This window comes from Balearica regulorum, chromosome 10, assembly GCF_011004875.1.
Source record: "Balearica regulorum gibbericeps isolate bBalReg1 chromosome 10, bBalReg1.pri, whole genome shotgun sequence".
Classification (NCBI taxonomy): Eukaryota; Metazoa; Chordata; class Aves; order Gruiformes; family Gruidae; genus Balearica; species Balearica regulorum.
This window is the reverse complement of record NC_046193.1, coordinates 12,929,813-12,946,054: the sequence shown is the minus strand read 5'-3', so window position 1 is coordinate 12,946,054 and position 16,242 is coordinate 12,929,813. Positions and strand designations below refer to the sequence as shown.

At 40.4% G+C, this 16,242-nt stretch overlaps 1 protein-coding gene across 1 annotated transcript in view; it reads left to right on the top strand.

Moving 5' to 3' along the window:
• The first annotated feature begins 76 nt into the window (after positions 1-76).
• UROC1 (urocanate hydratase 1) overlaps positions 77-16,242 on the top strand; it is a 43,011-nt gene continuing 26,845 nt past the window's right edge. The window contains exons 1-7 of the mRNA XM_010312323.2: positions 77-362; positions 6,823-6,953; positions 9,654-9,747; positions 10,866-10,925; positions 14,054-14,182; positions 14,845-14,906; positions 15,865-15,931. Coding sequence (XP_010310625.2) covers positions 237-362; positions 6,823-6,953; positions 9,654-9,747; positions 10,866-10,925; positions 14,054-14,182; positions 14,845-14,906; positions 15,865-15,931 — 669 coding nt within the window. The 5' untranslated portion in view covers positions 77-236. The remainder of the gene's footprint in view (positions 363-6,822; positions 6,954-9,653; positions 9,748-10,865; positions 10,926-14,053; positions 14,183-14,844; positions 14,907-15,864; positions 15,932-16,242) is intronic.

The window sequence follows — 16,242 nt, the reverse complement described above, 5'->3', positions numbered from 1 at the left end:
AGGGAAGAGCCAATGGCATGGCACAGAGGGGGAGGTGTGTCACCTGTGCCGTCTGCCCTCTCTGCTTGACAGGCCTGTCTGCAAAAGCCAGAGGACAGGCTGTCCTCTCTGAGATCACCCCAGAGTGATAGTGCATCTCAATCGCTTAACATCTTGCTCGCCTGCACCCTTTGTTCCCCATTTCTTATACCTCTCTGGTTTGCCTTGCCTTTTCTCCTCATATTTCCTCAGCAGCTATGACCAGCCTGAAGGAAATCTGTCGTGGCCTTCCTCTAAACCCTTTGCCTGAAAACAGAGGTCGAAGGAAAGGAATACCCCATGCACCCGTGAGAACCCCTAATCTCACTGCTCAGGAGAAAAAGGTAACATGGGGTTTCACAGGGCCTCGCTTCTCTTCCTTTCAGATAAATGCAGCTCGGGGCAGCAGACCAGATTGCCTCAAATGCTTTTCTGAGTGTGCACCTAACTTTGTGGCAAATGTATTTCCTTGGTGTTATAATTTCGGTGGGTAATGGCACAAAATACTGGAAACTTTTCTGCTTGCTTCCTTTCTTTCCCCCAGACATAAGCAGGGTGATAGGAGGGATATTTGCTGCACACCAGCTTCTGTGACTTTAAATGGCTAAGTAAGAGGCATTAGATTCAATGCTGTCAATCCAGCATTGTTCCTTGGAGATGAAATTATGAATGCTGTTGCAAAAAGACTGCATATTTATGGGAGTGAAAGTTAACCTCTCAGATATAATAAACATCAAATGTGGTGAACCAACATCATGGTACAAGCTACACATCTGTATATTTGCATAAAAGATCCAAAGATAATTTATTTTAACCAGCAGTCTGAAGCGTCCTGGAATTTAGGCAAGTTTGTAGGGAGTTGAGTTAATTGTTTGTCTTTAGTTGTGTAATTCTTTTCCTGTCTTTTTTTGTTTGAATAGTCTATGTGCATACTAAAGTAATCATTGCATTATTTCATGTTAGAGATTTAAAAAAAATCATCAGCAGAAAGTAATGGTCAATGAGTGGACATCCTTAGGAATTTCTGTGGGAGAGGATAAGGTGGGTTCCTTAGTTTGAAAGTCTGTGCTTCATCACACGTAACATCACTTACAATGTGACATTCTGGTCAGAACACAGAAGTTCCTTCCCCACTAACAAGTTGCACACAACTTCCTTGCCTTTGTGGGAGTTCCCCACTGGCATCAGCAGCCAAATTCTTTCAAACTCCACTTCCACAAGCAGAGGAGAGCCTAGTCAAAGGGTAGAAAGAGGAACAGCTGTGAAATATCCGAAGAGGATATACTTCAATGTCAGGAACATTGACAGCTGAGGCATCCTGTCTGTGCCTGGGACAGCTCAGACACATGGAAGTGTGGCTACTAGGTGTGCAGAAGGGGGCTGTGGTGTGTGGTGATGGCTGTGAGATAAAGGAGCAGGGAGTGAGTTTCACTGGATGTCAGAAAAAAATTGCCCAAAATCTCCGGTTTATCCCTTGCCTTTGCGAAATCAATTTCCCTATGAGAAATCTGCTATAGCATGAAGGATCCCATGTTGCAGGAGAGAAGATGTTATTTTCCAAAAGGATGCCAAACCTTACTCTCTACCTGGGGAGAGAAAGGTAATGACAAAGTCCTCACTTCCTGTATAGAAACTGGAATAGTCTCCTGCCTCCTTTAAGTGTTGCAGGGAGATGGCAGTAGACTGATTTTCTGGTCCCAGTCTACTGTCTAACATCCTACCCTCATCTCCCTCTTATCTACCACATGTGGTAAGAGGTCATGCTATTTGGGTGTTTTATTAGACTGTTAAAGATTTAAAAGCTTTCTTTCCAATTTATTTTAATCTTCCACCTTAAACTCTTAACAGAGTTAGAGGCTCAGCTGGTATTTATTTTATATCTGAAAGGGCAAATCTATTTTTTTAAGAGGTGTTCCATGCTTAGAAAAGCATGTAGACAGACAACTATAGATTTTCTGTCTACAAGGTGGTTTTTAAGTTTTGAGACAAGCTTCCAGATTTTGTTGGCAGTGAGTAATGCTGAGCATATTGCAAGGCTTGTCTTTATGTATGACACTGTGTTCATCTTCTAATTGAAGTACTCAGGGGAAGCTTTGACAGAAGTGAAGTTAATAATGCTCTGCTAATTTCCTCAGGACTTGTCCTTCTCTTCATATGCCTTCATTCCAGTTTTAACCCTTTCTACAATAATAAACCTTAGCATTGCCAATGTTTTATTTTCCTCAGCCTCCTTTTGTGGTTGTAATAGAAATCCTGTAAGTGAGATTTATAAAGTTCTGTGTGTTTGGGGGCTTGCTAAAGAGGTGTACGATTCTTCCTATCATACCAGCTTTAATCTTCGTGAATAAATCAAGCCATTTCTCAGGACTGATTCTGTTTATATGTTTCCTGAGTTCTGTTCCTTTGGTATTCTTTGCCTGAGGCCTGAAACAGCCACATCCTCTCTCTTTCTCTCCACAGCTAAGGAAACCCTAGCTTTCTGTTTCTCAGCATCTGTATCTTAATGTAAATATGCTACAAAGAAACTACTCCTAAAATCTTATGTGTGGTGTGTCCTTTGTGGCATGAAGATGTTGCATGCTCAATCTCATTGACATGCCAGTAAAGCTGGAGTAACTTGGGAAGAATGTGCACTTCTCAGTGTTGCTCAGAATCAGAAAAAAAATGGTACGTCCTCATCCATGCAGCAGTTCCTTTACATATCTTAGAGCCAAATCACGTTACAGTCTTCCTGCTACCCTAGCATGATCATCTGTTACCCGATTGCAGTATCACTTGTGTCTGTCATAGGGCCCTGAGGTCAGTAATGGGCCTTGATGACCTTGACAAGCCTCATCTGACATCTCCACCCACGCCCTCTGCCCATAGGCTTAGGGGCGCCATTTAAGCTCAGGCCTGGGAGTTCAATCTCAGTTATGTTGGAGATGTGTCTGTCTCTAGTTCTGTCAGTGTATCCTAGTGCCCAGCCATGGATCTCATTAATCTGGTCTCCAACCTGTGAGCTGACTTGCCGCTATGAACCTTCCTGATGATTTCTGGGCCCTGTCTCTCGGTGGTAACCACCACCAGACCTGATTCTGACTTGTGTTCCTGGCTCGGCCCCAGACCTGCACATGACCATGGTCTTGCCTGATGACCTGAACTCCTGGTGGAACCTGGCTATCATCCCTAGGATGCCCTGCTCGCCTCTCAGGTACTATGAGGCTGGACCCTGGCTGGTGAGGTGCCTGTCTTGCTGGCTGTGTTACTCTGACTCCATATCCCTCATGGAGCAGCTGGGTCTTGCTGCTTCATGACATCCTAGTACAAAAAGCTGAAAACCAGAGCCTGTGAAGTTACATAGCACCTGAAGTTCTTGTTGAACTTTCTGGAAAAGCAGCAGGACATTTGACCTTAATGGTTGCTTTATGCATCCAGAAATGAGGCTACTTTTAAAAGTTTATATGTGGATTGGGAAGGCCAACTTGTTCCCTCCTGTTTTGGAACATCTGTATAATAAAGAACTTGGTTAAACTTGCACGGCCTGTAGGGTGTTTATAGCCATGGCCGGTCTGAAATTGCCATGTTTACTTCCCAACTGAGCTGATCTAAACTGGAACCTGTCAGGAAGAAATACATGAAACAACAATCTTACTTTTACAGTTGCTGTTTAGAGAATAGTGACACCAAAGATTCTGGTCCTGGATATCATCAGGCAGAGGACAGGTGGGAGGCAAGCAACATCTCAACTGGAAAGGGGGCAGAACTGAAAATGAAACTGTTGTAGAGTAAGGTAGTCACTTCTCCTCATGCTTCCCTTCCCCTCAGTAAACAGGGAGACTGCAAATCTTAGTGTTTGAGAGGCTCAAGATCCTTAAATTGGAAGTCCTGATGATCTTGTTAGAAAATGGAAATGAATGACATCGCTTCTAAAGAGGCACTGGCTATTCAACAAACACCAATTAACAAAGAGGCTGGTATACATGATTTCTCAAGAGAATCCCCCCAAAAGATACTTACAGCTGATTGATTGGAGCAGGATTTCATGGGTTCTTTTGACTACATTTTGTTGACATTGAGAGATCTGAATCTTGATTAAATAGCAGCAGGATCATGTTTTACTGTATAAATGCCAGTGAATACAAAAAAAGACACCCTACTAGTGACTATAGCTTAAACACAAGAATCAAATGTTAGATCCAGCTGACAGACCTAAGAGGAAAACTTTGCATTTGATGCTTGCATTGCACTGAACTGAATCAGTAACTCGGCAAATTCAGAGCAGGTTTTTCAAAACAGCCTATTAGGCTCAGCAGTCTAACTGCAATTGATTTTTTTGATTATTTTTTTTAAGACACCAGTGAACTCTGGACCTGTTTTTTCAGATGTGCTGAGCATGTGCAGCTTAAGCTTCTGTCAGTGGAAGTTGTGAACAGGAAGAACAGCTAAATATCAAATGCACAATGTCTAATATTCAGAATGTAATGTGTCAGTTATAAGTAAATCAATCCTACTTAAATGTCAGAATAATGTTTTATATGGTGCTTTAATGAAATGTAAGGAATAATGACCTTGTATTGCCTTTCCACAAAAGCATGATCATCAGCCTATTTGAATTTGCTCCTTGAGTGCCTTTCTTAGGTTATTCAGTTTATGACTCAATCATGAATATGCAAAATTCTTCCTGATGAACATGGCAATTGCACTTTCATAAAGCAGTCAGGCTTCATCTAAGCAATTTTAAGTGCCCCACGTCTCCTATTGAGAGACTGTTTCAGAATCTCTTATATTTAAATTCTTCTGATTTCAAGACTAAACTTTTATGGCTAAGTCACACCTATTTATTCCTCTTCCACATTTCCCTGAAGCTCCTTCTTGCTTTGACATTTATCCTGCAGTAAGACAGCAATCAAATGTCACCTTTGTTCAGTTAAGCTAAACAAGCCACAGTCTTAGTCCTCTTTTATAAGATCTACTCTCTATTGTCTGTGAAACCAAGGCATCCTTCCCACCCTTCATGTAACATCCAAGTTCATGATTCATTAATGTTTGCATCATCAAAATTCAGGCTTCTGCTAATGCATAACATTAATAGGATAGAGGCTCAGTCTAAGTGAATTTATTTGAAAATCCGAACAGATTTTGCTTGCTTGTATTTTTAAGGCAAATATTTTCCTTTGCCCATCAGCTCCATTATAATACAAATAATATATTGATCAAAGACTGGGTGATCCTTGCCAGACTGGAAGCAAAACACTCATTCTGATAGTTCTCTGTAGTTCTCATAGGCAGCCAAAATGCCAAATGAATCAATGTTTTCCTCTTGATATTGTTGTTGTAAAAGGTGTAGGTGATTTTTATTCTTACTTTAGAAATTTCTTAGATCTAAAACCCACTGTGATGGCTGCTTGACGTTGGGATTGACTTTGAAAATCCCTGCATATTTTGTCATGGTGTGGATATAGCTGGGATTTTTGTGTTTATTAATAAGATGCCCTTGAAAAATGACTACTTACGTAACTGAAGAAGAATAAGGTGGTATTTGAAGATGGAATTTGCATTTTATCACCTGGTAAATAGGTTTCCCCCCTGTGTGGAATGGCAAATTTAATTTGTAGGGTTTTACTGGTCTGGTCCTCAGCTGGTGTAAATCAGTATAGCTTCACTAATCTGAAAGGGTCTGACTTGTATGCCTGTTCAGTAGTAAGTATGCCAACAAAAGCCTCTCTTAGTATGGGACATTTTTAGATTTAGAACTATTATTCTTTCAGTGTGCTCTAAGGTATGAGACCAGTGTGCTCCGATGAAGGGGCTGGAGAGCGCTAGCCATAAGAGCCAGACCATAGTCATGTTGAATGAGGGGGTTTATTACTGAGCTGAGGGCTTCATAGAGCTTTTCAGGACTTCTTACCAGGATGGATGGTGATGATACCTAGACTGGATGGTTCTAGATGCCCACCCCTTCAGTTTCTCCAGAAAATACTTGGTTTTTTAAAGATTACAAAATCTTTCTTCTCATTATGGTTTTAATCAGTTGGAACATGGAATACAGAGACATGACTTAATAGACTGTTACTAAAGATAGTGATTTATTTATGGTTTCTTTCATATAAAAGCACATACTGTACTTTGCAAACCATGGGTAATGTGTTTGAAGGCAATAGGGAGTATAAACCACGTAGTATCATCTGCAGAATTTAATTCAGTGCTTTGTAATCACTTTAGCTAATTTGGAAGTGATACATGTAGCATCAGTAAAATAATGTAAACCACCACCCTCTGCAATACATTATGATGCTAAATGTAGTGAATCTTTAATAAAACTTAGCCCAAGAACACCTTAATCTGAGAGTATGTCACATAACTCAGGGCTAAGATCCCTTTTTTGAATGGAAAGTACCGTAGAGTGTTCAGTGTCTCTAGGAGTTAAGGGTCTCAAGTCTAAGGATTTCTGAACAATGCTTTCCTTGGTAGTTCAGTGCCCCCTAGCATTGTGAGAGGGGAATTTGTCCATGCCTGATATCAATAGGATTGAGCACTACTTAACAAATCTCCAGGGTCTGTCCATGTGGATTTGGGAGTGGTGGTGGAAAGGGGATGGTTACTTGCGTACAGCAATTGAATCTACAAGAAAAGATGCAAGTGGAAACACTTCAACAGGAAACCAAGAATGGAGCTCCCCTGCTGTGAGCTTGGCCTTTTAAATATATCATCCTTGTGATAGCGTAGGCAGGCTTCCAGCTGAGTCTGATTAAAGTTCAGGGCCACCCACTTACCTCCATTTCTTTTACCTCAATTTTTGTCTCTCTTGGGTTTTTTTGGCAGCTGGCTTTGCGCAATGCCTTGCGTTATTTCCCACCTGAAACACAAAAGAAGCTGGCACTGGAATTTGCTGAAGAACTCAGGCTGTATGGCCATATTTACATGTACAGATTTTTTCCAGATATTGAGATGAGGTAAGGACGGGATGGTTCACATTGCATTTGATTGCTATTCGCTTACCAGCTTTCATTTGTGGAACTGACCTTTAAATAGGAGCATTGCTTTGTTCTAATTTACCTCTTGTAGAAGTCATGACATAACATGTCAAGTGCATCATCTGAATAAATGGAATGATCTGTGTGTCATTAGATAGCAGTGGTTTCATTTCTAATGAGTGATACTGTATGTTTTGGGATGCTGTTCTCTAAAGCTGCATAACAGTCATCTTACCTCCAGCTTTAATCCTGTTCTCTGTCTTCATGAAAGTCCCATGGGACTTGTAGGAAGACAGCGTGCAACCATCTGGATAGGCTGTGGCAGGACCAGGACAGTCTTGCTGCTGGAAAGCTCAGCACCACTCAACACAGGGAAAGGATTGTGTAAGGTTGTGTGCTTGGTAATGCCAGCTTTACCACACAGAGATATCCCAAATGCTCTGCCCCATTGCAAGTCTTAGTTTCTAAGGGCCAGTCATGACTCAGAGACCTCTAATTGCAACCTGGACAGAAAACTTGCAATAGTCCTGAGCTGCTGCAAGTCAAGTTTCAATTGAACCAAAAGGTAAGATCAGATAAGTGGATGGCCTGGGACCTGCTATGAGTGGGTGGTGGTTTCCCAGTTCTGCAGAGAAGGTTTTCTGGGCTTAAAAGAAAGACAGTATATTTTTCCATTGCTGGAATCTATATCTGACCCTGGTTTGTAATATGCTGTGCCTGTTGATCTTGGAGCATCACTTCATTCTAGGGCTGATGGGGCTAAAGTTTGTGAAGCAGAACAGTTTTGGAGAGGGCTGCCAGGGGCTAGCAGCTTTTTTTTAGACTGATTGATTCTTTTTTGCATCCAGCAGGGGTCTGGTTAATGTCTATACAGAAATCTGAATAAAGCAAGTGACTAGAAAGCACTCTGATTTCCACAGACATCTACAGTTCTGTGCTGTCCATACTAGTCTGGGGTCAGCTCTTGCAGAATTCAACTAAGAGGAAGACAACTGGAAGACTGTCTGAAAGATTTTGCAGAGCTGGACTTCAGAGGACCCTAGTCCCAGACTACAGATAAGGACACCTTCCAAGTAGGCTTGGATGAGACAGTCCACCAGCCTGTTTCTATTGCTGGCATCAGTGATTCTGATAGCTTCAAATATTTTTTTTCTTTGTGACCATTTCACTGATCACTCTTTCTAATAGACTCTTACAGTCTCAGATTAAGAAAACGCCTTTGTTCTTTTCAATCTGATAGTATTTGATTTTTTTTTTGTTCTGTGTGTCCCAGGGAGCACTGTTCAACTTGGTTCTGTTCCATTTAACACCTGTGTTCCCAGGATTACCTGATATCTGAACTTTGGGGTTTTTATATTCTGGGGAATATTAGGTGGAAATATCTCCTCTTGATGAATTGATATCATTCTACAGAAATCCTGGGGTTATTTATCACATCAAGCTTAGAAAAGCAGAAAACACTAATAAAGTATTGTCGAAAAGCTCAGATACTTTCCTTCCTGCTTTGGCAATGACTACAAGGCATTTGTTTTAGTATCCTGATGTAAAAAGTTAGGATAAAGTGCATATGACCATGGGAGGAGCCCATTCGCTAAATCTGTAGAATATACATTCCAGACCTTGGCTCATGAGCTGGTCAGCGGAAGTCCAATTTTTTTTTGTATTGGCCCTCTTTAGCCTAACCTTTTCAGTGTAACTGTCTTCCCTGCACAAAGCAAGTGTCGAGCCACTGAAGATCAATAGTCCTATAAAAGGAAGATTGTCAAATGATCCCATCTACCTTCAGGAATTTCCAGCATCTGTAATGGTGTTGCCTATAGAAAGGGAAAGAGCAAAACTCTTGATCAGTGGTTATACTTCCTTTTGGTATCATACCTTAGAGGCCTCAGCACAATTGTACTGAGACCTGTGCAAACACAGCAGAGGAACTGTCCCTGCCATGAAAAGCTACAGTATGAATCTAGGACTAGAAGTTTTAGAGCAATTTGATATGACAAACAGATGGTGAAGGAGAAGATAACAGTGAGATGATTGCAGTAGTTGGCACTGAAGCACATCAGTGCTAGGAAACCTGACTCAGAATACCTTTGTGAGGGTTTTCCATACCTCACCTCTCAACTTTCTGGATGAAATGAACCTTATTCAGTAAAAAGGGCCATATTTCTCCAAACTGGTTCAGTTTTTGAGAGCTGCTTTGTGACTGAAATTCAAGCTGGGTGTTTTTTTTTAGATAGCATCTTAAATAACAACGGCTGATGAGCCTGAAGGCAACTTCCACTGATGCAGTTTTCCGTGGCATTGCAGGACTTTAGCAGTTTGGCCCGGCATCTGCATTACAAAGGCCAGTTCCAGCATCCCAAAAATAATCCAGTTAAAAAGCAATGATGAGAGCTCTTGGCCACCATATTTATAACCAATTGTGATCAATTGATTCAGCAAATTATAAGCTGAATACATTTTTTTTTTTTTTGCTTAGTTCTGATAACAGTTAAAATCTGATTTGTGTGTTAAGACACATATCTCATTTCAGACCTGCGCCTTCTCCCTTTTTTCTTCCCACCTGAATAAAACCTTGCAACTCAAATGAATGTGTTGGCATGCAGGATATCTGTGCGGTATGTTGTTGTGGTTGCCCTTGCGAGTTAGAGTGTCTCTAAATTTTTGTGACTACCATTTCAGAGCGTATCCCATAGGAGAATACCCTTGCAAGACCAAATCAGCTGCTGCCATTATGCTGATGATCATGAATAATCTGGATCCGTCAGTGGCTCAGGTAAGGTGCAGTGAAAATAAGGAAGCTGGATTGATAGGGCAGCAGCAAATCTGCAAGTTATTTTCTGTATGTGCTCTCACATAAGAACTGAAGATTTTAGGCATATAGGTGAAAATAATCCTTGTGTAGATGATCCTCCTTCCATGGATTGAATAGAATTTTAATTGTTCATAGGCCTTTTGCTGGTTCTGTGCCCCAAGGTATATGCCAGCCCCTGAATGTGTAGAGCTGCTGCTGTGTGTTAGCTAAGCAGGCCAAGTTCAGTGGTGCCAAGGCAGCCTCCTTACGGGTTGACGTGCTGGAGTGCCCATTTCTGCAAGGCCAAGCCTGCAAGAGACTAAAGGAGATTCTGTTCTTTTCTTGTGGTTATGTTTTGATTCCTGGGATTTGAGGTCTTATATATTAAGTTCTTTAGTTTCCTGCTTTGTGCAGTTCTTAATTCTGCACAGTAAGTCCTGGTCCTAATGCAGACCTCTGAGGCCTCCTACAACACCAACAAGGCTTGTGCCAGCTCCTGCCATGTGCAGGAGCTTGATCGCTGTCTGTGAGATAGGTAGAGCTCAGCTCTTAGTACAGTGCTTCTACAACTTATGTTGAAAAATTAGTGCTGATTCTTCCTGTATGTTTGAAAGCTCGTCCCTCAAGGACAGACTTCCTAGAGGATTACAGGACCACAGTCCGTCCTAACAAGCACTACCCAGTGTAATGCACCTTTTTGCAAAGGGAAGGGGGGGAGGCCATGCAACTATGCCCTGCCGGTGGTAGACTCTTCCAGCTGTAAATGCCAGTGGCAACCAGACTGTAAGGTCACTTAGCCCCTCTTTAAGGGAGTTTATTGGGATGTCTGTCTGATACAGAAACTGCAATCAAGGAATCACTTTGTAGCATCCTGCATCCAAAATGGCACTGTAACAATAACAAACACCTCATTTTGAAAAAGAATTTTTTCTTAAATTATCACTTTTGTGATAGTATTTTCTGATTTCAAGAATATAGAGAGTGTTGATGCAATAAGCTCTAGAAAAGACTTATTACTGAAATTAAAAAAATAGCTTGGAGATACAGTGAAACATTTCAGAAAACTGCTTGCCTTATTATTGTTAAATTGCCTTTTTCAGTTTCCCCAGGAGCTTGTCACTTATGGAGGAAATGGGCAGGTCTTCAGCAATTGGGCACAGGTAGGACATTGCTGCCTTTGCAACTTGGTTCACAAAGCCAGTTTCACCCTCCCCCACGCACATTCTGCTTCGGCAGTTTGTGATAATTCTTGGCAGTCGTTGTCTCAAAATACTCCAAGACATCCTGTCTGGATAGAGGAATGCTCAGTTATGAACTGCATAGATGGGGAGAGCTTTATTTAGTAAGGAGAGCACAGACAGCCGAATAGAAATGCTAAACATAATACCATAAACATACCAAGTTGTATGATGATGTAAAGACCAGTTCTTTGTCTTTCTCTGATGCATTTGTATGTGCCTGTGTATTTTGGAGAGATAATTTTAGAGTCAAAATGAATTCTAGGAAACCAAAACGGTGTATCTTTTGCTTACTTGCTTCTGGTACTTTTGCAATATTTTTCACAACTACTGGAATAAAAAAAAAAGGGCTTTGATTAAAGAAAGTGTAATCCTGAGTCTTTTTCCAAGCAAATCAGATTAGCTGTAAATATTTACATGCTAGCTGGCCAGATCATAGTCCACTTTACTGTCAGGCCTAGCAACATTATCTCTGATCTTCTGAGAATAATGGCAGATGTGTAAAAGCCTGCCTAAAAATCATAGCTGGGATGTTTAAGGTGTGGTTGTATAATGTCTGTTCTCCTTCTCTATCAAAAAATGGCAATAAATACACTTGTTCTAATCCAAGTACTGCAAAATGCACATGGGAAACATTTTCAGGACATCTTTAACACCAGCAACATATTTAGACTTATGTTTTGTATGAGCTCAGTTTATTCTCTCAAGAAAAAAAAAATGCTCTGGGTCTGAATGCTCTACAGGTGTGTGGTGGCAGGAGGAACATTTAATGAACAGCCATCTGAGTGTCTGTGGATAGGCACAAATGTGGTTACTGTGAATGGCAAAGCCACATCATCCCTCCAGCCTCTGGTATGCCCCAAAGCCACAGAGTGGGGACAGGCGGAGATGTGACAATGGGTTTTGCAGTGCAGATAAGGCAAGCACATGAAGCTACATAATGCTGAAGGGCAGCATCGCTCCCAAAGGCTGGGAAGATCTTTATTTCTGATTCTGTAGCTTACATAAGCAAAAGCTGACTTAAGGAGCCAATTTCTGTCATAAAGGATCACGTACGCACCTTGTTGTGGCTTTACCCGAATCTGGTCTCTTGTTTATTAAAAATCCAAGCGAAACTAACATGTAAATGAAGTTCCTAGTTAGGGGAGAGGAATGGATTTGTCACTGTAGCATGGAACTGAGACACCTGGGTTTTCTTCCCAGTTTGACTGCGATTTTTCATTTGTGGCTGAGAGAAAACTCATGCTTCAGTTTCCTAATCTGGTAAATAGGAGCTAAGTAGAAGTCTTAGGCAGCTTTTGAGGCAAGACTGTTCTGACTTTAAAAAGAAAGGCACCACGGCAGTGCACACCATTTCTTTATGCTGTGTATTAATTAGTAAATGCCAGTTAACTAATTCCTGTTAACTACATGAGTTTTGCAGCATTTCTGATGTGAGCAGTTTATATAGTAAGCTTTATTAGACTGACATCCCTTAGGCAGATGCTGGGCTTGCAAGGTGAAGTAGGAGCACTGCCAAAGTCAGAAATACTCTCTTTTCTCTTGTTCTTATCCAAGACAGAGCTATGACCTGCAGTTGTTTCACAGCAGAACAAACAAAACCTTTTTGATTTTGCTTACTTAGAGTAGGAATCACATGAATGATTCAGTTATGACAGAACATTTTGTTCTGTTTGTGGCTGGAAAACATGCTTTTTGGAAATCTGTCATTGCAAAGTTCCTGGTGAAAGGTTCAGTTTGGTTTATATCATCCACGCAGACCTGTGCTTTCTTCTGAATAATTTTAAAAGAACGAACCATGTCCAGAGCTAACTTTACAAGCCTGCAGACAACAGAACTGTTCTCTAGGAAAGGCTTTTGCCACCTTCTTACTAGTTGTGCCTTTCAATGCAAAAAGATCTTTCAGCTTCTAGTTTTATAACAATGTTTTTCCCGGCATGCTAGAGCTGAGAGTTCAGCTAGTTACCTGTTCTGTCCTAGGACCAGAATTTGATTATTCAACATTTTTCATGAAACAAAACCAAAATGTAAAAAGCAAGACTAACTCTCGTAACTCTTGCCTGCTCAACTTAACTTGCAGCTTGGAAATAAGCTGCGTTAGAAGAGACTGGCTTCAAATTTGTACCATTTTTAATTCAGATCAAAGACACAGAGAGGTGAAGTGCCCATGACAACTGATACTGCTGTCTCTTTGATCAGCAGCTCCTTTTTTTTCTTTTTTGTTTTTTTTTTTTTTTAATAACTTTGTGTCCCTACAGAAACTCTAGTTTCAGGCTATTGTTGAATTCCAGTATTTCATGGGAAAGCTCCTCTCAGACCTAGTTGTCATATACTAAAAGTCCTGTGGAATATAATGGGCTTTGTGATAGACAATGATGGATGCAAGTCAAATCTATAGGCAGCTTAGATGGTCAAAGCCTATTTTTGGGCACACATCAAGAATAACTATTGAATTATGCAGACAAAGTTGAGATGCATTTATTTGGATACTCCTGAGTGCCTCAGGGACTTTCTTCATTGCTCACAATGAAAGTTGAAATTTTTTTTAAGACTAAAAATTATTTCATTTTTAAGTGCACATTGTAATATCCATTTGTTGAAAAGATAGCAAGCACCAGAAGATGCTGAATTATCCATTTCAGGTTAGGATCAACAATATGCGTGGGTATTTTAATCACTTTTATAGGGAAAATTTTGCAGTTTGGCTTTGGAAAGATTGCCAGAAAAGTGCCAGATCCAAATGGTTAACCTCAAGATAAAATTAGAACAGCTTTAAAAATGAAGGATTTCTGGGGTTTGTACTGGAGAAATTATACTGGAACTTATTCAGTCTTTTGCTAGTTGGTGATTTATGTTTCCTGCTGAGTGATGTCTCTTAATGGACTTTATTAAAAGCAAGAATGTGTTGAGAGCTCTGGCTGTTATTCCATATGCGAATGCACCTCATTATCTCCATAGCTGCCTTCATACTCCAAATTTAGTAGCTTCACAAAGAAACATAAATGTAGTATGGAAACAGATTCCTTCACTTTGCTTGCTTTTCCTTTCAGTTCTGGTTGGTAATGCACTATTTGTCAGAGATGACTGAAGAGCAAACACTAGTAATGTACAGTGGACATCCTCTGGGACTCTTTCCCAGCCATAAGTATGCTCCTCGATTAATCATTACTAATGGCATGGTAGGTATGAGCATCTTGTTTTCGCTCTTTTCTCCTCTTCTATTTAGTTTTCAAGTGTTTGCTGAATTAAAATATTATTTATACTACCTGAACTTACAACAGCACACAGGAGAATCTGGGGTCCAAATTCTGCAGCATTTATTCCAGTACAGTCCCTCTCACCTCAAGTGTGCTGTGATGGAGGGAACAATCTTCACCTTATTAGATGACTTCTGTTCTGAGCCTAAACTGTACATGTTCTTAACCAAAACAGTTCAGCCTAGCTCAGTTTGGAAGAACTAAAAGCCCTCAATAGGCAAACAGATGACTATTCACCAGATGCTCAGATATCTGGACTGCTTTGCTTGGAAGGCAAGCTGGACAAGTGAACATACTGGTTCATTGCCAGTCTTTTGAGACATTCAATATCTATTTCTCCACAGCCTAGTTTTGTGGCTAGAGAACTACTTTCCTTAAAACTTGCATGACAGCCACGCTGCCAGAAAGACCAGACATCTTTTTGCTAATACTAGAATGCATGGAATAAAACACTTGAATTACTCTTCCTGGATTTCACTGTTTTTCTATGTGTGTGACCATAGTTGGAGAAATGTAGACTGTTAAAAAGATCTGCTTAAATCTCTAATTTGCTTATCTGGGTTTTCTTTTGATTGTTTTCCTAGGTTATTCCCAACTATTCCACCAGAGATGAATATGAGAAGATGTTTGCTTTGGGAGTAACAATGTAAGATACTTCACTATTAAAGTATATAAAATACTTAACTAAAATGTAATTCAGACATCAAGCTGTGGCTGGTTAAAATTTCTAAAGCAGATGGATTTCAACTGTGCTGCATAAAGTCCTGATGCTGCAAAGCATTAATGCGCACTTAAGTGGAATTACTTAGGAGTTTATGTTCAGCCACATATATAAGGATGTAATTAAGGTCTGCTAGGAATTAGTATCAGGTTTGTGGGGGATTTGGCTGAATTACAGTCTGAAGCCTTAATCATAACCTACTTACAGCACTGGCTAGTTCCACTTTGCAATGGTTGTTTTGCAATCTACAGAAAACACAAGCTAAGATTCCTTCTCACTAATTGAAAGCTCTGAAGTAGAAAGTTATCAATTGTTTTAATGATTATTTACCTACTTTTTTTTGCTGCTCATCTAGTTGATGAGCAGGATTGTTATTCTGGTGTGTACCATGGAGGGAATAAACTAAAACCACTGGAGAACTGAGTGTGTACAGATAAGGAAGCTGGAAGAAAGAACATGAATAGAGAATGTCCATTGCCACTTTCTTGGGAATTTCATAGGAATGTAGACAACCATTTTGGGCTAACAACTTCAAAAGTAACCACTGAAAACCAATGGCATAGAGATGCCAACAATGTGAAAAGGAATGTCCTTGTGTCCTAGTCTCTATGCTAAATGCCGAAACAAGTTTACAACTCGGTTTTTTGATCCATGCATTTTTGAACTCAATTTAGAACGCTAAATGATCCTCTGAAAACATGTTGGTGCATTGCTAATGAAGAAACTCAATTAAGTTGTGAATTTGATGATAGCAGATCTTTAACAACAAATTGAAGCACAGAGATTTTTTTTTTTTTATATACTGGAAACATATGTAGAAATGTACAGAATTAATTCCAGCCTGAATAGCATGTGCTATCATTGTGTTCGTTGCTATTGCTAGGTATGGTCAGATGACAGCAGGGAGCTACTGCTACATTGGGCCTCAGGGAATAGTCCATGGGACTGTGGTAAGAAACTGGCAAAAAGTCTATTTGTTGATACCTATTGGAAGAGGGTATCTCCTGTAGTGGCTAGTGACTGCAGTGGAATGGATTGCTGTGAGAGGATGTTCTGGCTACCAAAGAAATTCTCATTGCCTGCTCCTTAAAAAATCAGTGTCCTTCCACCCTATAGTCCATGGCATCTTATCCAGAACACAGACCTAAAGGAATCTGCAATCAGAGTCTCAATCTGAGCTCATATCTAGCTACAATAAGTGAAGTATGAATTGACCAAATGTGTTAGGTAAAAACATTTTCTTAGCTTGTTTTCTTAGCTG